Genomic DNA, 26407 nt, shown 5'->3' with positions numbered 1-26407 from the left:
TAGCAGGCCTTTAAAGTCATTTTATGAATCAATGATAGAATACAGTATCAATACTTTTTAGATTAAATATTACTAGAAAAGTTGTGTTTAAAACTGACTTAACCAATACTTTTCATGATTTTTTCTTTTAGTTAAAAGGTAGATTACGTCAACCTTCATACTTTCAGTAATAAATTTTTTTTATTTAAAACAACTTTTGCTAGGTATTATTCAGTTGAACCAACAACTTTTGAAAAACACTTTTTTATAAATGAAAGTTGTAGACGGTCAGTCGAACTACTATAAAAATTTGGACAGGCCATGAGTAAACAACCTGAGTAAATAACATTGATGAAGTTCACCACTGTAGTTATAGTTATGAAACGTAATCTACAACTAACTTTAATGAGAAAATTTTACGTGTTTATTAACTTTTATTTATTAGTATTTACTTTATAAGTATTGGAATTTTTGGTTTTAGCTCATTAGTATGAGCGTCCATAAAACCGGTAAAACGGTTCAAGATTGCGTCTCGGCACGGCACTGATAATAAAATCTATAAAACATTTTGGGATGTTTCAAAATAAAACCTCAAAGGTCAATTTCTGACCTGTGAAGCACTTAAATGAAAAAAGTTTAGGCTACTAGGGAATCGGAAACAGTTTTTACCAAAAGCTTGGAGGGAGGGGAGAGTGTAAAGTGATGTTTTTAGGAACTGAAAAATGTGTAATTTTTCTATAAATTTTTAAAAGTGTTAAAGCGTTTTCTATTTCTAAAATAATAGATTTATTTTTATAAAAACAGCAAAAGGGTTGTGCCCCCCCCCCCTCTTAGCTCACCGCCGAAAGTGTAAAATGAGATAAAACTAAAGATAAAATGGTTTTCTTAGATCGATGAAAAATATATACTGGTACAATGAAAAATTATGACAAAAAATGATTTTTAAACAATTTTAAGCCAATAAGGTTTGAATTGACTACACAACGTTAATTTCTGTGATAACTCTTGCCCTTTAAACCAACCCCTCATGTCTTCTGTAAATACATTTTCACAAGACTGGGTGACTTTTTTTACAATTTTTTTGAGAGCTTGAGTGTGGCAACGCCAGTTTGATACAATCATTGGCTTAACAAAGTACTCTTTTATATCTCTTGTTGTTATGCAACAAAATAATGGTAATTCCAAAAACTTCATTTCAATCAATAAGATCGATAAGAAAAATCAATTTAGTGTTAATATCTGGTGGCGTTCTTGGTCTAATAGATTGATCTTCTAGTACATTTTTTTTACCTTTTCCTCTTGTTTCAAGAATTATGTTTTCTATGAAACATTTTTCTTTGTTCTCAGAAAAAAGTATAGTTTGAAGAATAGACTCGGAGAAAGCAAACCAAGCAGATTGCATAATAGTTGGAATGAGTATACACTGAATACTTGGTTACAAGTGTTGAAACAACTTAAGCTAGTTAAAAACATGTTTTGTTTGTTCTATACAACTCTGATTAACTTTGATGTCAAAGCAGACAGGAAAATACACTCCCGCAACATATTCTACAAGTTGTAGAACATTATGTGCTATTTGCCTAAAATCTCCATTGCCTTGAAGACTATGGTGAGACTATAATGACCAAACTCTACAGACTCCGTTAACAGTGTTAACAGTGAAATTTTCAAGAACTGTTAGTTGTTGAGTAAAATGACCACTGCGTGAAGCTTTAGAAATTATTTTTCGGTGAGGAGGGAAGCAGCCACTAATTAAAGTTGGAAGTTACTGAAAGAAAAAAGCTGAAGATTGTAAAGCAAGAAAACGATTGACGTACGACTTAAAGGATTGAAAATTACATGAATCAGGAAAGCAAGATGAAGGAAGCGAATTCCAAAGAACTGATGTTCGAGGAAAAAAACTAGACAAATAAACGTTTTTGGAGCACTTACGAACAGTCACAGAAAAAGAATGACACTTAATTAAATAACGAGTAACACGAGAATGAATTTTAGTAGATGGCACAAGAGACGCTAGCTCTTTAGAGCAGTGCCCATTATAGTATTTGTAGAAAAGAGAAAGAGAAGCAAAATTACGACGATGTGACAATGGTTGGAGGTTGGCTGCAAGAGCAGGTCCAACTATGTTGACAATGCGTTTTTGCACCTTATCTAAAAGAGAAAGGGCATCATTAGAAGAATCGCCCAGATATGGCAACAGTATTCCATAAAAGGCCGGATTTGAGATTTATAGTGATAGAGAATAGAATCCGAAGTGAGAAAGTGACGAGCTCGATAAAGAGATTGGAAGTAAGAGTTAATCCTAAAGGATGAAGAGTAGATGACTCATCGAGTACATCACCGTTCATAAATATAGGAAGAACTAAAGTATTGCGAAAACGATTGGCTAAAAAAAATTCAGTTTCATCTGGATTAAAGTTCACCAGCCACTGTAAACCCCATGCTGTAGCAGAAGTGAAATCCTTTTCAAGCTCAAATGCTTCCTCCAAGCAATCAGAGAGTGTTGGCTTCTTATCACGACAAGAATAAATGGTAGTATCATCAGCAAACAATGCCTCCTTAGATGTGAGAATATCTGGAAGATTGTTAATGTAAATTAAAAAGAGTATAGGGCCAAGGATAGAACCTTGATGAACCCCTGAAGTTACAGAATGAGAAGAAGTGTGCCATCCATGGAGGACAACTTTTATACTACGATTGGAGAGGAAGTATTCAATAGTTTTAAAGATGTTGCCGGGTACACCATAAGAAGAAAGCTTATGGAGAAGACCAGCATGCCAAACTTCATCAAAAGCTTTTGAAATGTCAAGAGCAATGGCCTTAACCTCTCCACCTTTATCTAATGTACGATAAAACCTATCAGTTATTACTGTTAGCAAATCAGCTGTAGAACGAGAAGATCGAAATCAATATTGATGGTCAGAAAGTAAGTTATTAGATTCAAGATGAGAAATTAGGTGTTTGTTAATTAAAGATTTAAAAACTTTGCTTGCGATAGGAAGATGACTAATGGGACGGTAGTTAGACAAATCAGATCGCTCTCCAGAATTTTCGAAGATAGGGATAACAGATGCAGGCTGGAAAACAAGACTCTAATAAGCACTTGTTGAATAGTTTTTAGAGTATAGACGACAGCTCCGGAGAACACTTCTGCAAGACAATATCAGGTATGTTGTCCGGGCCACAAGCTGTAAAAGAGTCTGGCCAGGAAATCACTTTAGATACAGAAGCTGGAGTGATATGAATGTCAAGCAATGGGTTAACCTGTTTGTTTGCAATATAAGGTAGAACAGAACTAGTTGAATCAAGAGATGATGTTGATGAAATGTTTTTAGCAAACAATTCAGCTTTGTCTTTAGGTGAGGTGACAAAGTCTGAATCATACAAGAAAGGTGGAATTAAAGATATGCCCTTATTATTGATATTATTAAAGATTCTCCAGAAATTACGAGAGCCTAATCTTTAAGATGAGATACGAGATTTCATGACCTAAGAATAGCAGGTTTTGGCGTTAGACAAAACCTCTTTACAATTGTTTCTAGCAGTAATAAACAGACGTCTGTTTTCTGGAGAATTGTTTTGCTGATAAAAATGGAAGTAATGGTTTCGATTGGCAATCGCAGCAGCACAGTGTGAGGAAAACCATGGGGGAGAGTGAGGCTTGACCTGGAATCGTCGAGATGAAACAAAAGATTCAATTTCAGCCTGAATCCACAATTTTGTGTTAGAAGCACATTTGTCGACAGGAAGACAAAAGATTTTTACCCAAGGGCCATCACGAAGAAAATCACGGAAAGAATCCCAGTCAGCTTTACTGTAGTTGTAAGAGGTACGATAATAGGGGGATTCAGGTGGTGAAGAAGAATGAGATATTCGTTTTAAAGAGATAAAACTGTGATCAGAAGCACCTAAGGGGGAATGTGGAGAAACTTAGCACTGACTAGGATCAGAAACAAGACATAAGTCAAGTAGAGAAGGTAAATGATTCGGGTTATCAGGAAAGTGAGTTTGAAAGTTGACTATTTGAGTTAGGGATTGAGAAAGGCAAAAGTTGTGGGCTTTAATGCCTGCGGAAACACTGACACTAGAGCCAAGCCATTCAGAGTGGTGAGCATTAAAGTCACCGACAACAACTATATTAATTGATGGATAAAGAGAGAGGGCTTGGTCAATATGATCAGAAATAACATCAAAAAGAGTGCAATCTTGAGATGAAGGAGAGTGATATAGAACAAAGAGAAAGGCAATAGAGTGAAGTGGTGCTAAACGAAAGCACATGAAAGAATAGTCTGTGGATTCAAATTTAGTTTCACGGCCAATGGGATAATTCTTACGAATGTAAATGTCCAGGCCAAGCATGTGACTATTGGAGTCTTTACGAATTAAAGGAAGATAACCATCAACACTAAGATCACAAGATGAGACAGCTGAACTCAAATTAGGCTCAAAAGAGCAAGTAGGTCTGGTGAACTTTGCAAGAGATAAAACTCAACAGAAGAAAAGGTACTTTGAAGACTACGAATATTAGTGAATTATAGGTTTAGAGAACTTGGTGATGATGGTTTTTTGTTTTTTATAGTTTTTGTGACTTTATTCATTTTTAAATTAGATTGAAGAACTTGACTCAAAGCATATATAGTACTCAGAACACTGTTTAATAGCCCAAGCAATTGCCTCATTATTACTAATAAACATTAAGCCGTAACAAAGGGCTCTAAATGTGGCCTCTACAATGCACACCAAAAGTACAAACAGGGACACCATCCATGCACAACATGGCACTGTTAATAATTTGATATTTTTCAGCTGTTGATGGAATCAGCCTCTCTGAGAGGTACCATAGAGTTTGGGAAACCTGACTACCAGCCGGCCTCAGAACCATAAAACTGAGTTTTAGAGCTGTACCCTCATTAGGAGAAAATAGAATGAGTTGCCTAGTCATAAAAGCAGAGACACAAGCAAAACCCATGCATTGAGTCAAGAAGATCCAGCATTCAAAATCCTAAACTGGAAAAACTGTATTAAAAATACAACTGCGCCAGTCTAATAGATGAAGAAGGGGTGCGAGGCTGGTCAACAGACAGAATCAATTTATCCCTTAAGTCTTTGCCTAGGAGGCCTTCCACAAGACTGTAGCTGGGTGCATTTAACATCTGCTCAAGATGAGCATTTTTATCGAGACACCATCTCAAGCTTTTACTCAAACAAGAGCCCCAAGGAGGGGGGGTGTGTGTTTTAAGTCGGAGTTGGCATCTCCTAGCTTTTGCCTAAAAAGGGGTATCCTACAAGACAGCAGGACATGAAGCAGATTGTACTGGGTTACATGTTACATGTTACATGTTACATGAAATGTACTGTACATGAACATGTTTCATGTTACATGTACATGAACATGTTACATGTTAGATGTTACATGTTACATGTTACATGTTACATGTTAACAGTACATGAACATGTTACATGTTACATGTACTGGGTTACATGTTACATGGGTTACATGTTACATGTTACATGAAGCAGATTGTACTGGGTTACATGTTTGAGCCCCACAAATCATAACAATGAAAGTAAAAACATGTAGAAAATTTGGTAGCCGTAATACTGATCAATAGAAAGGTTATTCACCTAACCATTACTCAAGTTAATAAGATGCTCACTAATTTTAACTTTAGTTAAAATGGAGGTAACTGCAAGTTTGATTGCTTTATCAAGTAAGCTGCCAATCGATTGACTCCGTTTTTTTACTGCTTTTAGTTTCTCTTTCTAATAATTTAATCAGATATTTTAGTGGAAAATTATCGGTGTGTAGAGAACAAAAAATACAATATTAATTTTGCCCTAACTATAGTTTTATTTAGTGCAACCTTCTTACTCCAAACCAGTGTTTAGATTAGTAGAATCTCCACCATTTCCTGCTAAGTGTGTAAGTTTTTCTCCCTAAAACAGATACAGGTTTTGTAGGCACCATCTTTACAATTAGGACAGTGTTTCTTAGAAAGAAGTGAAATCATGCATTTACAATCCACCAAGTCAAAAAACTTGTCAATCATAAAATAAAAGTTTTGTTTTTTACATTTACCTGCTCTATTTTGAGAAACCAGATAAGCTTTATTTCAGGCATCTATAAGTCTTTTTATTAAATTATGTTTTGAAGTTACATGAGGCATAAATTAATAGCCATTTTTTAAAAAGTTTATCGTAATTACCCTGAATCATCTAAAAATTACGGTAACTTTTCTGTATAGTTTACTTGTTTCTCTTAGAAAAATACCATATCTTAACACATCTCTCAATGTTGGCAGTTCAGCAACTGGTAGCTCATTCAGAAATCCCAAATATATACGTAGACAAAAAAACTATTTTTTCTTCTTGTTCCAGCAGACATTTCACATTTAATTATACATTTATTTAGTTATTTTAAAAATTTGTTTATAAATGTAATAAATATTAGTTTACGTTTTAAATAAAAAGATAGCAACATCAATATTGATACGAATTATTTTCCTGGTAAAGTATTCTAATATTACAAATAAAATAGATTAAGAATTGAAAAAATGCCGCAGCATAGTTTTAAATAAAAAGAAATGGAGAACAACCCTTACTCTATCTCTATTCATCAATAAAGTCTCTATTTGTTAACTAAAAACAAGAATTTTTTAACTCATGTCCCACTATTAAGCCTGTAGAAATTAAACAAAAAGTATTTTTCTTTTTCCCATGAAGTAAATTTTGATAACTTCACTGACAATATATAAAAATCAATAACTTGTATACTAAATGTTTAAAAAAGGTGTATAAAAATAAGGTTTCTGTTTAGCCCCCCTCCCCTTTCTTTTTTTTTATTAAAATTTTTTTTTAATATTCTATTAATCAAAAATTCTGAAACAGTTTAAACTACCAAATGTATCATGTTTATTTTGTATTAATTTCTTTAGATTAGTTTTCTGTAAAGGTCATAAAATAAGTTTCTAAAATAAATTAAATTTTCCATGTAGCTATTTAGAAAGCGACCTTTAATAAAATATTGAGTTGAAGTTGTTATAAAACTCAAAGCTCCCTTTCGCCTCTAAAGCAGAACTTATAAAAGAAGCTTCTATATCTCAATAAAAAAGGTTACTTTAGAAATTATATAGAGTTTAAACAAAATTGCCATCAATTACTATCAATTTATGTACCCAAATTTTATGTAACAACAGTTCAATGGGGTAACATACTTGAGTCCTATGCATGGTATATGCATTGATATATCAAGCATAGGACTCAAGCATGTTACATTTAAAACTTATTATACCATCTGATTATGCCCAGATGGTATAATAAGTTTTATATGTTGTGGGTTTGGTTTGTTTGAAATTAAATGTCTATTAAAATTCAGGCAGACGAAAAATATGTGAATATGTTTAAAGCGCTCAATGTTTTTTCAGAAAAAAAACCATATGTGTACTCACTGAAAAGTAGTCAACAATATTGAAAACAAATGCAACACCAGTTATTTATAAGTGGCTATCCTCATGCTGCTTTCTAGGTATGTTTAGCAAATGATCAAAACTGTGAAAAACTTTATTCTGATCCTAGCAATAATAAAAATGTACAAAACTTTCAGAAATTTTTCATAGAGTGTTATTCCCTGAATAATTCACTAAGAAACTTGAGAAAAAAGAAATAGTCACAACAATTTTTAATGATATCATAAGAAATGCATTAATGATTTTGACAGTAAACAAGTTAATCAAAAATTAACAAACAACATTATAAATGTTGAGCAACAAAAAGTATGACTGTAAAACATTTTTGTTATAAGTATTTTGTGATTTTGTTTTTAAGACGAAAAAATCATTTTTAATACATTACAGCTCTCTTTAATGTACCTATCTAAAGCTTGAATAACATTAGCTTAAAGATGAAACTGAAAGAAATAGTTTTTGTTGTTACAGCTAGTTTTTTCAAGGTGTAACAAATTTTATAAGTACTATACGTTTGGTAATGTGCCTTCGCATTTGATGGTTTCTGAATTTTTTGATTAGTGCAGTCTATTATACCTTCTACGTTAAGAAGAAGGTATAATAGTCTACTACTTCTAAAATTACCACTTCTGTTGGCTTAAAATAAACTTGAGCATTGAGATTTAAAAATTGAAAATGCTAGATCTTATTTAGCCAAGTTTAGTTTTTATCCTCAATTGTTATAGTGCATTTTTTCCTTGTTTTTTTTTTATTTTTGCTTCTTTATTTATATAATAATTTACATCATATTTAATTTAAGTAAATACTTTTTTTTATGCACCCAGTATAGAATCTTATAAATTTATCCAAATGACATAATCTACTCCAAGTAAACTCTGCTTGTAGTACAAAGGAAAACTAACTCAGCAATCGTTTATGATGTTTTATTTCTAATAAAAGAGAAATAGGAACAATAGGTAGCGCATAATCGTGATCATAATAAGTATCCATAGGCTAATTAAGTTTATTTTGAAAATGATATTCTTTATTTTAGCGTACACAACAAGGCACCTTGTATAGCAAATTTTGAAATCTTTTAATTTTTTCCATAGAAAAAAAAAAAAAAAATAACTGCATTATTATTAAATGTTAATAATTTAGACATTCTTATTTCATAATCTGATACTGATTTTGGCAATTAAAATTGTATAAATAAAATGGATGAAATTAAAGATAAACGACAAACGAAAGCTTATTGGAAACTTCTATTTAGATAACATGGACTAAGGGAAAACATTTACAGTGCATCATTTTATGCAAATGAAAGTTGCAAGGCGAGCAATTTATAATATTACTAAAAAAGTTGAAATCTCCCAGAGAAAACTTGCATTAAAATATGGAGTTCATAGAAGTTATGTTTAAAAAATTTTTAACATGCATGGACATAAATATTTTAAAAGAAAGAAAGCACGAGAAAGCTCTGAAACGCAAAGTTTAAATCAAAGTTTCAAGCGATAGTTTTAGTATGGATTGCAATCAGTAGATTTGGTAAATCAAAGCCTTTGCAATTTAGAATAATGCCATTGATGCAAAAGTATATTCCAAAGAATGCATTGAAAAGAAACTAGTTCCCTTCATCAATTCGCTTCACAAAAATATAAAATATATTTTGGCCTATTGGTGCGAGCTGTCATTATGCAAAGCTAAAAATTGATATTTTAAAGAAGTTTAATATAACCTATGTTTCTAAGGATGATAATCCACCAAATGTACTGCAATTAAGGCTTATTGAGACATTTTGGGCTCACCTAAAACAGAGAGTCTATTCCAATGATTTCAAAGCAAAAAATCTTAACCACCTGAAAAAGAGAATTCAATTTAAGTAACTTTCAAGTTACGAGATTTCAGTACAGAATATTTTGAAAACCTTGTTTGCTCGCTAAAGACTGAAATTCGCTACGCTATTAATCATAGGACACTTTCAGTTATGAGATGAACAATAACATAACTTAAATGACAATAATAAGCAATTCTTTATTGAGCAATTTTTCTAGTAGTCTGGTGTTATTGATTTGCTTTAACAAGTATTCTTTAAATTAGCTTTTGCATGGCATAAGTATCTCAACATTACCTAAGGCATAAACTACTGCCGAAATTTAAAAAAAATGTTAAAAATAATGAAAAACCTGGCAAAAGGACTATCAGTTAATAAAACAAAAACAAAACTTATCTGTAAAAAGATTTTTTTTTGGCCCTTAAAATTTTCTTAAATACATAGAATTTAAAATTAAAGAAAAAAAAACAACTGTATCAACCCTATTTTTACGTTATATTTCTATTAAAAAACATTTGATTCGATAAAAAAAATAGTCATTGATTTTCTGCATAAGTCTTCCTCTATAAGACATATTATATAAGTCTTTCTTTGAACTCCTAATGATTAATGTAGTGTTTATACCTTGACCAATCTTTATAAAAGTCTTGATGAGCAGTTTCCACAATGTGCTTACTTTATAGCCTCAAAAAGGCATCCCTTGCAATTGATGAATTTTTTGATGTGGTAGAAGACGGTGTAAACTTTATGTATTTCGACTGCACCAGTTATAATTAAGTAACATCTTTTAAAAATTTCAAATATTTCAGCAAAATACGGCTGAAGGAAAAAAATTAGCTTTTAGAATTTAGTTGAAACTTTTAAATGCTTCAATTATGTTAAAAATATCGAGAACCAACTTTGCATCAGCAAGATGCTGGAGCATATTTAAAATTTAAGAATCTTCCTCCATTTATTTCCCTAAAACAAGGTCCAATGATACCCCATTATATGGCTCAGTTAAATGTGAACGGCAGCTGGCCACTTAACAGCTACTATCCAAGCAGTTTAAGTATTTTGAAAATATGATTGAAAATTTCAATAAAGATGCAATTCCATCGTTGGGCTTATTTCCATAATCAGAATATTGTCAGGTCAACGGATGATTAGCTTTTGAATGACATTGTATAACAACATTGCTCGAGCAACAACCATACCAGATTGCTGAAAAGACTTTAGGCTAGATTTGATTGTGCCCAGCTTTCGAAAGTTTTCAGAATTGAAAAGACAGTTGAATTTGACGTCACACGATGTTCAAAGCGTCATACTTAAATGGTTTTGAAGACCACAAATTGTGCTTGCAACTTCTATATCTCAGGTCAAAATTCGTTAACATTTTCCATTTAAAAGTTTTAACATTTAACATTTTCCATTTAACAGTTTCCATTTGCATTAAACATTGACCAGATTTGTTCAATGTTTGAGTGAGTTTTGGGCAAATCTTCTAATACCGCAACAAGAATTTGTCTTTTAACTACAGTGTCTTTGCCATTCCTTTGAGTGAGAGTTTGTTTATGAGGTGGTGAGCTGGTATCAACTCTTAACGCAGGACAGTATCAGTAATGTTTAGAAAAAACCTGAGAAAACCTTTTTTAAGCATCAAATTTGAGCTTATCAAACAATCCAACATTAATTTTGCTAGATTGAATAACATGATTCACAAAAATTGATAAAAAACTCCAGAGAGACCCAACCCTAATTTCTTTAAATTTTCTTTTCCGTAGGTAATTTTAAGGTCTCAAAAGGTGACGAAATCATTCATGTGTTGACCTGGGGTTGATGTTATAAAACTTTTTAATGGCATGAGAAGCTACATTTGGAAATTTTACTCTTGGAATTTCCACAGCCGGAAATTTAGAGTTGTAAATTGTTTTTCTTATCAATTTTATAAAACTTTCGCACATTAAAATTTGTATGTATCTATGCCATGATTTTGTTTTCAGAAATCTATTGTCCGGATCAATAAAATTATCAAGGCATAAAAGGTTGTCAAAAACAACGTGTTTTTGAGTCAATAATTTAAAAATATTCTGAACCACTGAACAGGTTTCTCAAGTAAATATTCATATCGTCTTAAATACCATTGTTCAATTTATCTGTCTGTGATGCTAAAAAAAAAAAAGAAATAATTTGTAACTAATTCCAAAATGCAAAAAGACAAAAAAAAAAAAAAATGAAATTAAAATAAGATTAGATTTTAACTAACTTTTAAAAATGCTCACTCCTGTGTTTATATAAATTAACAATGAAAATTAATAAAAGTAGTTTACGCACATTTGAAAAAAATTATGACAAAATCATCATCAACACGCAATTACAAAAAAAAGATTAGTGTTTGTGTATATGCTTATTGTTATTTAAAAAATATTAATGAGAGATTAGCAAATAGATAAGAAAAATTGTTAATAATTTTCGTTAACTCTAGTAATTTTTAATAAATTTTGCTAATTGCGTATTTAGTTAGTTTAGTAAGGAAATCATTAATCTTTTGCTGCATTAAGTTTAAAAAAGACTTTGAGACTTTGCTACGAATTATCTAAATGTAATAGTAGCTGAATTATTCAATTCTAAATGTTTGCTTGAAGGTACGTATGGTGTCATTTTGATTTATGGTTTGCCAATTTGGTGAAAGTTTTTCTTTTGCACATCTTTAAAAATAAACAAGCTAAATAAACAAAAATGTAAGTGTACAGTGCCAAGTGTTTCAATCTGTTTGGGCTGCCATTTCTACAAACTCACTGTGCTACAAATTTTATTTTTGTTCCACGAATAAATAAAATTCATTAAAGAATGACACAATGATGACGAGTAAGCTTTAGTCAAAGGCATAAAGTAAGATGAATACTATAACTTTTGAACTCAATGATATTATATGCTTTTAACATTTACTTATAGTACTACTTATACTATAAGTAAATGTCATAAGCATATATGATTCAGACTAAGAGTAAAGTAAAAATAATAATACTGTAAGTAAATTTTACTTTAACCATGCTACCCCAGATTATAAATTTCTGATATTTCTGAAGTACCTTTCTTTGCAAAGAAATATACCCTAGATTTATTATTGTGTAAAAGTTAGGTAATTAAATGAATTAAAAAAATATTTAAATACTTAATAAATATGTTAAATTTATATTAGTGTTAATAATTATTAAATATACAATATTTAAAACTAAGTATATAATAATTTAAACTTTTTTTGAATCATGAAAATTTTTGTTGAATAAAAACTTGTCATTAAGTTATTATGTACAAGTTATTTGAAATAAATACTAATTAATTTTTTTTAATACTTTATCTTGAACTAAAATTTCACGGATTTAAAAAAGTTTAATTTAAAATTTATTAATAAAATTACACTTTCTACCCTACCAAACGTATGATATATTATATATATTAAAATTTTTACGCATCAATTAATAACATAACACCGATATTAATATATTTTTTAAAATCCATAATGGTTTCTGAGTCATCTTATTGATTGAAAAAATAACCAACTAACAAACTCTTTGATAGCCTTCATCCATAATAAATCATATGATCTGAAAATTCCTGTATGGATTCCTAATATATAAATCTACAATTCCAGTTTACAACGTATATCTTCTTTTCACTGATGCCGTAAAGATATTTTGATGATTATTTTGCTTGAAACTATTATATAGCTCTTATTTAGACATATAATTATAAACTGGAATTAGAGATCATCTAAAAAGTTGTCATGTAGTCTATCAAGCTGATTATTTTTAGTTTTAGAGCTAATTTTTAAAAGAAATTGAACTTCAATATCTATATAACTTTTGACTAGCAGATTTTATAAAAAAAAAGAATAATATATGTTCGAACTTTATATTCTATTAAACAAAATATACTTAAAATACTATTATGTAACCCTAATTTAATGCCAAAGATTTTATTTTTTTGCAACTTTGCGAAAAAAATAATCATTTGCGGACGTTTTTGATCAAGTTTCGATAAATTTTGGTATTTTTTAAAAAAAGCATTTGGCAGAAAAACAGTAAAAAATAACCCCCGTGTTTAGAAGAGATTTTATTTGATGACACGTTTTTACGAGGATTTCTACTTCTCTTTAAAGAACTATTCTCTCTTTCATAGGATTTTTTTCTGATTGATCCTCCAAACTTTATTATTTTTCATTATTTTAGTTCACTTTGCTAAATTTTTCAAATTTTTTTTGTGTAGGTATCTTTATAAAGCTTTTTAAACTTTTTTAACATTATGCATTTTGACAGTAGTTCATACCTTAGAAAATGCTAACATTTTTACACAATGCTTAGTAATATGACGCAAGTCAAACTACGCTTTAACTAGCAAATTAATGTTTTGGTCCATAAAACAAAAATGTTAGTTGTAGCATTAAAACAAATATAGTAAAAATTGTAGGTAATACGTAGTAGAGCTCTAATGTAACCATTATTTTGAAAATAGTGACCAAATATCACATTAATCGGAAACGTTTTGAGTTATAAGTAGCAAAGAAACAACAAAAAAAAAATTAAAACTGCCATAAATCTATAACCATTTAATCAATTGGCTGAAACTTTATTCAGTGTAACGTACTAAACCAAGATTGTTGAATATAATATCAAACTTAGAAGTTCCGCAATAGTGAAACAAAAATGAATAAAAAAATGTTGCAACTTACCCCGTAACGGGGCATTTTGCAACAAAATACTTTGAAAATATAAGCCTCACAAAGTTCAAGGAATATTACAAGTTAATCTCTAATTTCTGTTTTGCAATAAAATTTTATAATTACATTAAAGGAAAGAAGTATTTTTTATTGAACTGCAATACCTTTTTTTACAAGAGAATTCACATACACCTGACTTATTTAGTAAACTAATGATTGCAGACAAAGATTAAACAAAAAGGATTATTATTTAAACTAATTTATTATTTACTTACCCTAAGCAATTTGTTGCAACTCACCCAGTAGGCATCATAATAACTCTAATCAATGTGTATAATTATTTACATTAAATAAATCTAATTTTTTGATTTTTTTTGTATTTGAAAAGGATTTGTTTAACTTACCATTATTTTGGTTATAAATCTTTAACTTTACAGTTAAACACAAAAAAACTTTCAAAACAAAACTTAGAAATTTATATCAAAAAGACAAAATTAGCAAAATCTTTTGAATTTTTTAGTTTATAACTGTAAGTTTTTTACAACTGACGTGTTATAGCTATAGTTATTAAATGTAATTTTCAGATTAATATACAAATACCGTCCTATAAATTGTATTGTTGCAACTTACCCCTGTTGCAACTTGCCCATCTCTTCCCTATATCATCTGTAAAAACTAATTACACCTTTCATTAGGAATTATTTCCTTTCAGTTTTTTAGTTAAACTTACCTTTTTAATTTAAATTTATATAATACTGAAGAAACTATTACAAAATAAATAACTTTAATTAAATTAATTAAAATGAATTTTCATTCATTTTACAAGTTTAAAGATTAAAAATTTAAAAAGTAAAAAAATATTGAAACAGAGTGTTGTATATTTTTTTTAAAATTTAATAAAAGGTTATAAATTTTTAGTAATAAAGTTAATTTGAAAATAATAAAATAAACATAAATTAAAAGTTTTTTATAACAAAAACTAAAAAAAAAATACTTAACTATATGTTTTATTTTAAATTGCTGTGAAAAAGTTTTCAACAACAATTTGAGGAAGTTCGTGTACCTAGAGCCTCTTTGTACCTGGGGCCAGACCATTTTATTTAAAAATTATAAAGTTCTAAGTAATGCTTCTCAGTGAGGTGATTAGTTATAAAAATATTTATTTTTAGTTCTAATTTGATTCTAAGAGAGCGGTACTATAACAAGTTATAAGCGTAAAACGTTTTATGATGGTCTAAAGTAGGGTTGTCGCCGTTGAAAACTAATACTGTTTTACCGTCCAAGAGGAAATGCTTATCTATAAACTCTTGTATATTATAATAATTGTTACTTAAGTACTAATGCGATGTTCAATAAATCTCCTCTCAATCGATGTTCGCTTTTTTTTTAGGTGCCCCAAGAATTCCTAACGGTCTTATCACAGAGCACCGCGGAGGAGCATTTTAATAGGAAGGTCACACGTCCTTCCTAATCAATGTTATAAAACTTGCCTAGAGGTGGGGTTTGAACCAAGGATCTTATGTTACTGAGGAAAGTACGCTGACACTGCGCCACAGCTGCATAATATGCTAATTAATGACATTTTTCATAAGGCTATTATTTCTTGTGCCTAGGGTCATAAAGTTTACTTCTACCTAAGATTAAATAAATTTTGAATCAAATTCATGTGTTTATATTTGTTATCTCTTTATTATAGAGTTAAAAATAATTGTCAAAGAGCGACCCTACCTAGCTAGCACACTTACGTTAACCTAACATAACTAAAAACATCGCAAATGTCGTCTGTTTTCTCCAATGCAAATACAACGTTTATACAATGTTAGGTGATACAATGATCGCACATTGATCCAAAATATATGAATTAAAGTTGATCAAATGTTTATAACCCAATGTTAATCTAATGTGTACGAATTAACGTTGAATTATATTGGATCAACTTTGATCCATATATATTGGAATAATGTCGGATAATATACAGTAGATCAACTTTGTGTTTGCATAAAGAGAAAACAAATGTGCAAATATGTATTTCTTTATATTAAAGAAATTCTTTTTCACTTATAATATATCTAAATATATCTTTCTAATATATTTTTCTCTTTCTTATAAATCAAAATATCAAGCCACAAGCAAAGCAAACATTATTAACTGCTCTGTAATCAGATGCAGCCTTTTTAGTTATATAAGGTATAAACAAATGTATTTAGCATTGTTGATTCGTCAAGATGGTTGAAATACATATTTATATAAATGCATAGATAAAACTATATGTGTATAAATATGTAATATCTAATGTGTATATATATATATATATGTACATATATATATATATATATATATATATATATATATATATATATATATATATATATATATATGTAAATATATATGTATATATATATATATATATATATATTTATATATATATATATATATGTACATATATATATATATATATATATATATATATATATATATATATATATATATATATATATATACATATATATATATATATATATATATATATATATATATATATATATATATATATATATATATATATATATATATATATATATATATATATATACTAAAATAAAAAACAAATGAATTTAATTTCTGATAAAATATAAACATAATGTTGCGATAATGTAAAGTTCAACGTTGAATCAATTTAAATTACATCATTTTGCCAAGGTATATTTCAACATTGTGCTTAGGTAAAATACAACGATGAATATTATATTATGCAATGCTGACAAAAAATACAACATTATGCAAACGTTGTTTTATGGTCGTTGGCGACGTCGCATTTGTAACCAAAATGATATAAAAGCAACATTGGCAATTGATTTTGGGTCAGCTCAACGGGCAATGTTGTTCTAGCGTTTTATCAACGTATGTGTGCTAGCTGGAAAAGTATATTAGCTAATAACCCTAGATAGAACTACAAGTTAACCTTATTAATTTACCTAGAGTCGCCAATTTTTAAACTTTTCTACATGACAGACTTTTATAGTTTGGGTCAATTTATATATACTGATACAAGTTGTAAGTTTAGAGATGTGATTATATCAGTTTCATCATTTTTAGGCAAGTCTAGGGTCTTGAATTTGGGCATTAAAAAAATCCGACACAAGGTAAACAAACTTTCCCTAATTTATGTATGTTTTCCGCAAAAACTATTTCTAAAAACTGTTTCAGGTTTATATTGAAAAGTTTTTCTGTAACTTAAATGGTTTAATGCGTAGGTGAAGTTATGCTATATCATTCATAAAATTTAAATAACGTAATGCTTTTCTCTCTCTCTCTCTCTCTCTCTCTCTCTCTCTCTCTCTCTCTCTCTCTCTCTCTCTATCTCTATCTCTCTCTCTTTATATTATATATATATAAATACATATATATACACACACACATATATATATACATATATATATATATATATATATATATATATATATATATATATATATATATATATATATATATATATATATATATATGTTTATATATTCATGTAATCTTAAGCCACCTACTCGTTTATAGGTAGGTTGTTTAATAAATTGTGTCTAATGAATCTTTTTATATGAAATTTGTTTATTTAGCTGTGTGGTCACAATGGAGTGAATGGTCTCTTTATAATAATTCCTATGGATTTATGAACAGAACAAGAGAGTGTAATATTTTTAAATCTTGTAAGTAGTGTCATAATAACTTTAATTTTTTAACTGTCTGTTTTTATAGTTATTTTTTTAAAAATTAATTTATAGAAATATGTCAAGAAAAAAAGGATATATATATATATATTTTTATATATAAATATATATATATATATATATTTATATATATATATATATATATATATATATATATATATATATATATATATATATATATATATATATATATATATATATATATATATATATATATATATGTATTTATATATATTTATATATATACATATTTATATATCTATATATATATATATATATAAATATATATATATATATGTATATATATATATATATATATATATATATATATATATATATATATATATATATATATATATATATATATATATATATATAAATATACAGTATCGGACAAAACGAGTGCAACCAAATAATGCTAATTTAGTTTCTTTATATAAAAGAGCTGCATTTTTCAATTTAGAGAAATAACTATGTAACTGTTTAGAGACAAAGTTCTTCAAGTTTTATTCATCACAAAGTTTATTATTTGTACACGAAAATAAATAAATTAATCAAAAGTATTAAAAAAAAGTTGATTTCCTTCTGGACAAAACAAGTGCAACTTGATAAAATGTTGACCAAGCTGTATTTCGCTATCAATATTTCGTGGCAAATCCTTTGTTGTCGATCACAGCCTTGCATCTTCGAGGCATAGATTCGATGATGTGATCAATGAAACTTTGTGAAATCGCTGCCCAGGCCTTTTGGATTTGTTCAAACAGTTGATCTTTATTACAAACACCTTCACGATTAATTCTGCGGTTGACGATCTCCTACAGGTTCTCGATAGGGTTGAGATCCGGAGATTGAGGCGGCCAATTTATCACCGATAGGTGGTTGTCTCGAAACCACTGCTTGACTACTTTTGCAGTGTGTTTCGGATTGTTGTCTTGCTGAAAAACCCATTTTATTCGCATATTTCATTCAGCATGAGGTAACATAACATCTTTCAGGATATTTTTATACATGAAACGGTTCATTATTCCATCGCTTCGATGTATTGGACCTAGACCGTTAGCAGAAAAACACCCCCAGACCATTACATTGCCTCCGCCATACTCCAAATTCAACATCATTAAGAGCGATGGCATTTGCTGTGTACGTCGACCGGCCAGAAAACGCCTCGATTTACGTTACTGCCATAAGACCATAGGGCAGTAACGTAAATCGAGGCGTTTTCTGGCCGGTCGACGTACACGGCGAATGCCATCGCTCTTAATGATGTTGAATTTCAATTCATCACTGAACAGGATAGTTCGCCATTTCTGCACATTCCAGTCAATATGAGATGTTGCAAACAGGAGTCTTTTCTTTTGGTTTTTTAGTGAAATCAGCGGTTTATTTGCAGGACGTCGAGAAAACAATCCGGCTTCAACAGCATGTCGTCTGATTGTTTAGTCCGATACAGGCAGCTCCAATTGTTTTTGTATCTCGACTGATGATATCCAGGGATCCTTCTTGACGGATCTGACGATCATAGAATCCTCTCTAGAAGTGGTGGAACACGGTCTTCCACCTTTGTTATCTGCTGCCAACTTCCCCGTAGAACGATACTTGGAACATAGTCTTGATACGGTCCATTTTTTCACGCGATATTTATCATAAATACTTTTTTGTTACATCCCACTTATGTAATCGCCAATAATTTTCTTTCTTAGTTCCAATCCAAGACTGTCGGGAGCCATTTTTGCACTTGAAGTCATAAAAATGCTAAAAACAAATAATCACGCTTCTCAAGGCTCACCGTGTTACATTTACCTTGTGATGATACAATAATGCTCTGTGGAACACAACGTCTTGGTTGGATGTGGACTGTATTGATGTAATGAAACACTTGTTGTATTTCACTTCTTGTATTGATGTTCTTCGATAAAACACTTTGATAAAACTCACTTCGATAAACTGTCTTGATAATACTGACTTATTGACCTCCATATACTGACTGAATTACATGTCGATTTACATGTCTCTTATATAGTAAAATGAACCTGTGTGAACCTGTTCTGGAAGATTCTAGATGCTTCTATTCGATGCTTCTGGATGCGTCTGGATGCTTCTGAATGTTTCTGGATATTTCTGGATGCTTCTTCTGGAAACTTCTGGAAACTTCTGCATGCTTCTGGAAACTTCTGGATACTTCCTTTAATTATTAAAAAACTTCCGTGACGGTGACACGGACCAGACTTAAGAAAATAAAACAAACCAAAAAAGTTGCACTTGTTTTGTCCGCTGCAAAATGGCACTTGTCAACGAAATTCTGCCTGTGTTCTGTCACCTGTCAGCTGATTGCTCACGTCATGGCATGCTATGACTCCAGACTTCTGAACTGTTTGCTGTGGTAGTATAGTTCGTTTCGTTTTTAAGACATGTAAATATAGGAACTCTTTTTAGCATTGTTCGATGTTGGTTGCAAATGTTTTGTCCAATACTGTATATGTACATATTTCTATATATATGTATATATATATATATATATATATATATATATATATATATATATATATATATATATATATATATATATATATATATATATATATATATATATATATATATATATATATGTATGTGCGTCTGTGTGTGTGTGTGTGTGTGTGTGTGTGTGTGTGTGTGTGTGTGTGTGTGTGTCTAATATCTATAACAACCTATAGCAATGGGCTAAACATCAAAAACATCATTGTTGGTACTGTTTTTTTTTAAGTATATTAAATCTTCACCATGATCCAAAGAAACTAATGAGTTCATCTATAACATAACCAACATTATCTTTGTTTATTTTATACATTCTGACATTCTGACTTGTCGTAGTTTAATGTTTTTTCCGTAATTAAAACAACATGAAAAGTTAACATCAAAGTAAAACAGAGTGTATAAGGAAACGATATTAAAGTTTGTGCTATTCAAGAAAACAATTTTTACTTTTTTGAATGCAGAGGAATACTTTGCAGATTTCACAAAGCTATAGGTTCATGATTCCTGCTTTTTTTTTAAAACAAACTTCACAATGCATCTTTTTATTGCCAAATAAAGACCAATGAACACCTTTACTTAGTAAATGTACACAATTTGGAGCGGAATATATGGTTTTTTTCTTATTTAGAAGATTTAGGTAAACTTAGTGGTCATTGAATTTTTGTAGTATGACCAAGAATTAAAAGTCCTAATGTAAAATTGCGACGAAACAACATACTTGTAATTTTTAAATTTGTTACTTTACAATATATAATATATGGATTAGTTATTGTTCGATCTACATGCCCAAAACACAACCTCCGCCACCATTTAATATTTCAATATATATCTTAAATGGAACAATAAAAATTGGCTTTGTCAACTCCTACTATGTTTATATTATAGCCATTTATAGCTTTTTGACATTTAAATATCTGAATAATGAACATGATTATTATTGAACCATCTTTTTGTTTTCGTTTGGTTTGTTCTTTTTCAGTTCTATGGTAACTCAAAAATAAATGAACACTGTTATTGTCCATCCATTTATATGGAATAATATCAAGGTTAAAAACGCGATGACCATTATCCACGCTGGTAAGATCTTTGTCACTCAATAAACCGTTTAATAAATATTTTTTATTGGATCTTTTTTTCCACAACATAACACATTTAGCAACAGCAAATACTCCGCAAAAAGAACAGACGAAAAATAATTGTCAAAAAATACTTTATAGTTTTTGTCAAACAAGTCATTTGTGAGATATGAAACAACTTTTTCACCAAGACCAATGGAATTAGGTATATCTATCTTTTCCGTTTCATCATTCATTTCTTGATACATACTAAATTTGGAGATATAACCATATATATAAGCACGTGCCCATATTTATAACCTCCTTTTATAAGTTTTATGGGGTCATACTGCTTTAAAGAGCTTCTCCCATGCTCTCATCAATACTCATATACTCATTGGATTCCAAAGTTTTTTAAAGTTTCCATTTAATTTGTCAATAAAAGGCCTATTTTATATAGTTTTTGGATTCCAAAGATTTTTAAAATTTCCATTTAATTTGTCAATAAAAGGCCTTATTTTATATAGTTTATCTGTGTTGTTAGTAGGAACGGGATTATTGTCGTTTAAATGAATGTTTCCTTTTTTTTGTGAAAATCTACTTCTTGAAAGAGAATTTGAAACAAGTGAAACATTTAGGTCTTGAGAGTTATTCCAATAGCACTGCAAAGAGAATAAACTATGGTAACCCATTAAAATATTAATACCTAAGAATAAGAATAACTCATTCATTGAAAATGAAGGCACTTTTTTGTGTTTTTGTTTGAGATAAAGATTGCTTTCATATAAGTTTTTTTTATCTAATATAAATATTAAAGAACTTTAGAAAAATAGTCTTTCTCATCATGGCAATTAATAAAAGAATCACCGGCAAGTTCTTATAGTAAAAAAATGTTGAAATAAGTTCTGTTTTATCCTTTTTCATCCGCAATCGTTTTTCATTGATATTGAATTTTTGGCCATGAGCTGTATTACCTTTAGTATTTAAAGCAGTAACACTTTCATTTAATGTTGATTCAAGCTCTAATACTTATTAATACATTGATACAAAATCTTCTTCTTTAGGTAAATTATTAACTTTAAAGTCCAAAATATCTTTCTCCATTCTATGTATTAGTTTAATTATCTCAAGGTAAACTTCTTGCATTATCAATGCAATGCAATGCAATGCATTATGAGCCACTTCTTCAGCTGTTATGACTTTTTTTAAACATTTTCATTAATTACTTGTTTCTAAAAACATGTAAACGTTCTCAAAATTTGAAAGGTAAAATAAAACAAATCTTTGAAATCAGAAATTTATGTTTGAAAAAAATTTCTAAAAAAACGGTTTTTGGACATTAAAGTTTTTGCTATAATTTATCCATTTTCTGTAGTTCAAGTGATATATAGATAAAAAAAACAACTTTAGGTAGTCAATACAATGATTTAGATTGTCCGAAAATTATAATAAATATAAACTCCTATGACTTTTAACATTGCTGTAAATTTTAATTCCAAGCCACAACGCTTTACTAACATTTATACTCATAAAATAAGAAAATCTAAAAGGCTTTATGATAAAAGAAAAAAATTTTCCTTTGATATATCTATTTTTCCATTGGTTGTAAAAATAATAGACACGATTGACTGTTAACAATCTAGTGACCAACACATGGAACTAGAGTTATAAATTAAATTTTATCTGTCAGGATTCCTATACTTCATCGGTATCAAAAGGATTAAATTTTATTTTAAAAACTATTATAACATTATTAACTAATTTTTACCAGGGGCGGATCCTGTATTTTTTGGTCTTCCACATCACTCCCAGACATGGAGCAAACTCCAAACATTTATATGTTTATAATTAACCTTAATAATAAAATATTATAAAAATGTTATTAACCCGTGTCTTTTGGATGAGAAATTGACTTGGGAAATTATCAAAATAGTTCCAACAAACTGAATATCATGTTTATGAACAATTCTCCTAACTGAAAAAAGTCAAGAGAACTTTCTTAAAAAGAAAACGGTTATCAGGCATGGCTTTAATGGTAGCGATTTTGATTCGCCAAAGTTTTAAGAAATTTTCCAGTTTAATATTTAGAATAAATTGAGACTGTGAGGCTGTTTAAAGATAACTTCATTGCTTTTAAACTGTTTTAAACACTTCTTGAATGTTTTTACTTAGTTCAGGTAGGGACTTTTGATCTACCAAGAATTAGGCAGCACAAAGACATTAATACTATTATTTTCAGCAAATTAATATTTGTTTAGCTTTTGTTTTGTATTATTTGGTGAATGCTGTTTTGTCCGAAAACATGTTTATTTTCTCTTTTACAAAGAAAAAATAGACAAGTTTGCACAGTCCATGCCTCATTTAAAAAAACATGTTCATTATGTATTTGCAATAGAGACTTTTTCTTAGATGGAAGTTTTACTTAATTAAGTTCCGTCTCTATAGGCTGAAGATTCCGCTCTGTGTTGCATCAGAACAAACATCTAAAGCAGTGCATAAAAACTTAAAGCTGTGTCTTCAAAAAAATCACTATAAAAAGCTAAAAGCTCTGGTTGTGAATACAATTTAACAAGATTGTAAAAAAATTTTTCAAGAGTATATTTTTATTAAAAAAATGAAAAATGTTTTTTGCAACATATTATAATATATAAACTGTTTGTGGCATTTAAATTTTTCTTAATTTTCTAACAGAAATTTATTTACGTTATTTATGTGCTAGTTGAAAGAAAAAGTTGGTTGCATTCCTAATAGATTTTTACAATAAGATATTTAAACATAATTATGCAGAAAGCAGCCAGTCCTCAATTTTTGCTAAATTAAGATATTAATGTCACCCGATGGAGAAAGGTCAATTTTATGCTCTACTAAAACCAGCCAGGCAGCTTTTATACAAAAATTTCCAGTAATTGGTTTAAAAAATATTTTTGTTGTATAGATTTAATTATTCAATATTTAGACAAAAGTGCTTTTATCTCAATTTTAGTTTTTTGTCGGTGTCTGCTTTCGGCATCACTCTTTTCAATTGCAACTAATATTTCGGTAATATTCATTAATATGAAAATTTTTGCAAGAAATCACAGCAATTAGATCACCAGGGCAGAAATACCCTTTAAAAACACTTCCTGCATCTCCTAGGTTGAGAGAAATTAATTTTTGAAAAAAAAAAAAAACATTCTTCATCTTGAATTAAATCAAAAATCGCAATATGGTTTCAAATTTTATCAAAGTATATTTGGACGCTTAAAAGATACATCAACATAAAATTTAGAACACCTTCATTTTTTAAAAATTTTAAATTTTTGAAAAAATTGTCAAAAAGTGATCAAAATGGCGGTATTTAATTCCTTTTCTACAGTTACTATTTAATGTCAACCTAAAAGAGAGAGTGGTCAAAAAAATATCACATTCAACTTCAAAGTTGAATGTCAGATTTTTCAAGTTAAAGTTGACAATTCAACTTTAACTTAAAACCTCTAAAAAAGAGCATTGACCACAATACACGAAAGAAAAAAAATGAAGCAAAATCAGGAATTATCTTATAATATTATTTTTGTATTTTATAAAGTATTAATGCAAAAAATATAGATGCTACTTTCTTTATTCATTCAAACATGTGTTTTAAAATGCGTAAATGATTTTCAGGGCTTTTTTACTTAACTGGAATTTTAAAATAAAAGAGTTAATATGAATTTTTTAAAACCTAAATGAATTTTTTAAAACCTTTCTATCTTTAGTTCTAACAATTTCTTTATTTATCACTTCCTCAGTCGCAAACAGGGAAGGCGTGCGTAGCAAGTTATTCTTGATTTTGCATTTAATTTGTTTTTGTGACAACTTGACTATGGCTTCTTATATTTTTAAAAACGTTTTAAAAGCAGGTCTGAAATAAAGTAATGTTGTGAGAAAATACTTTAAATGATTTTGTACTATAACAGAAATATTATATTTAAATTATCAAAGGATATTATTAAATAATGTATTTTTTAAGGCGAATGTAAACAATATGTACGATTAATTTTATAAACATCAACAAAAACGATTGTTTCAATAAACTTTAAATTAATACACAAATTTGGTAGTCAAAAAGTTTACAAATTTTTATAATGCTTTGTAAACTTTCTTATGGAATATTTTTATACGACGCTTAGCGCTTTTAACAAAAGTTTTATTAAACTATTGAATTAATTATCATAAAATGTTAAATGAAGTTTTTATTTAATTAAAACGTATTTTTTTTTTTTTTATGATGAGTGTTGATGTTTTAGAGCAATTTGTTTTATTAATTTTATAAGCAACGATAACAATGATGTGTTTCAATAAATCCTTTTTTAAATATATAAAACTAATATAGTCGAAAGCATAACAAAGTTTTTTTTGTTATTTTGTAAACTTTCTAGTTAAACTACCCTAGTAGTATTAAGACATTAATTAGAAAGTTTAAAAAACAATGACAGCAAAAAAAAAAAAAAAAAAAAATTGTAAACACTTTTAAATAAAGTAAAAAGTATTAATTATTGTTTTAAATGAAGTGCATTAATTATAAATTAATCAAGAATAAAATAAAAAATTGTATTTAACTAAAAAAAAATCAGGCAGTTTATGAATATGTTTGAATAGATTTTATTAAATGATTTTATTTTATGTTTAATTTTCTATTTATGTTTAATTGTCTAATTAACTGAGATATTTAACTTAAGTTCATAAAAACGTTAAAAAAGATCAAAGTTTCAAAGATATTCAACGCAAATGTATTATTTGTAAGCGTATTTAAATAATTGTTTACTAAAGTTATTTTTTTTAACTTTTTATTTTTGTTTCTCATATATATATGCACAACTACATATTCATTACAATTTTTTACACCTCATAATTTAAACAAAATATACTTCTGTTACAAAAGAATATATTTAACCAAATACTGCGAAAATATATGTAACAAAAAAACAAAAAATTAACACTGTTAAAAAATAAAAAAAATAATATAATTAAATTTAGGAAGCATTAGTTGAATATGTTATAAAAGACGTGATAAGATTATATCGATGTAGTGAAGAACCTTGGGGTAATACACAAAAAAAAAACATAAACATTGTGGTTCTTATTAACAAATCTTTTAAATATTATTGTGATATTGCGTGTGCATGTTTTTTTTTTAACTTTTTTAA

The 26407-nt window shown here is 28.7% G+C and overlaps 1 protein-coding gene across 1 annotated transcript in view; it reads left to right on the top strand.

The window, feature by feature from the left end:
* LOC136080694 (uncharacterized) overlaps window positions 1-26407 on the top strand; it is a 214868-nt gene that overhangs the window by 91721 nt on the left and 96740 nt on the right. The window contains exon 6 of the mRNA XM_065797670.1: window positions 17563-17652. Within this exon, the coding sequence (XP_065653742.1) occupies window positions 17563-17652 (90 nt within the window). The remainder of the gene's footprint in view (window positions 1-17562; window positions 17653-26407) is intronic.

Source organism: Hydra vulgaris, chromosome 05 (genome assembly GCF_038396675.1).
Source record: "Hydra vulgaris chromosome 05, alternate assembly HydraT2T_AEP".
Classification (NCBI taxonomy): domain Eukaryota; kingdom Metazoa; phylum Cnidaria; class Hydrozoa; order Anthoathecata; family Hydridae; genus Hydra; species Hydra vulgaris.
This window is presented reverse-complemented; position numbering and strand designations above follow the sequence as displayed.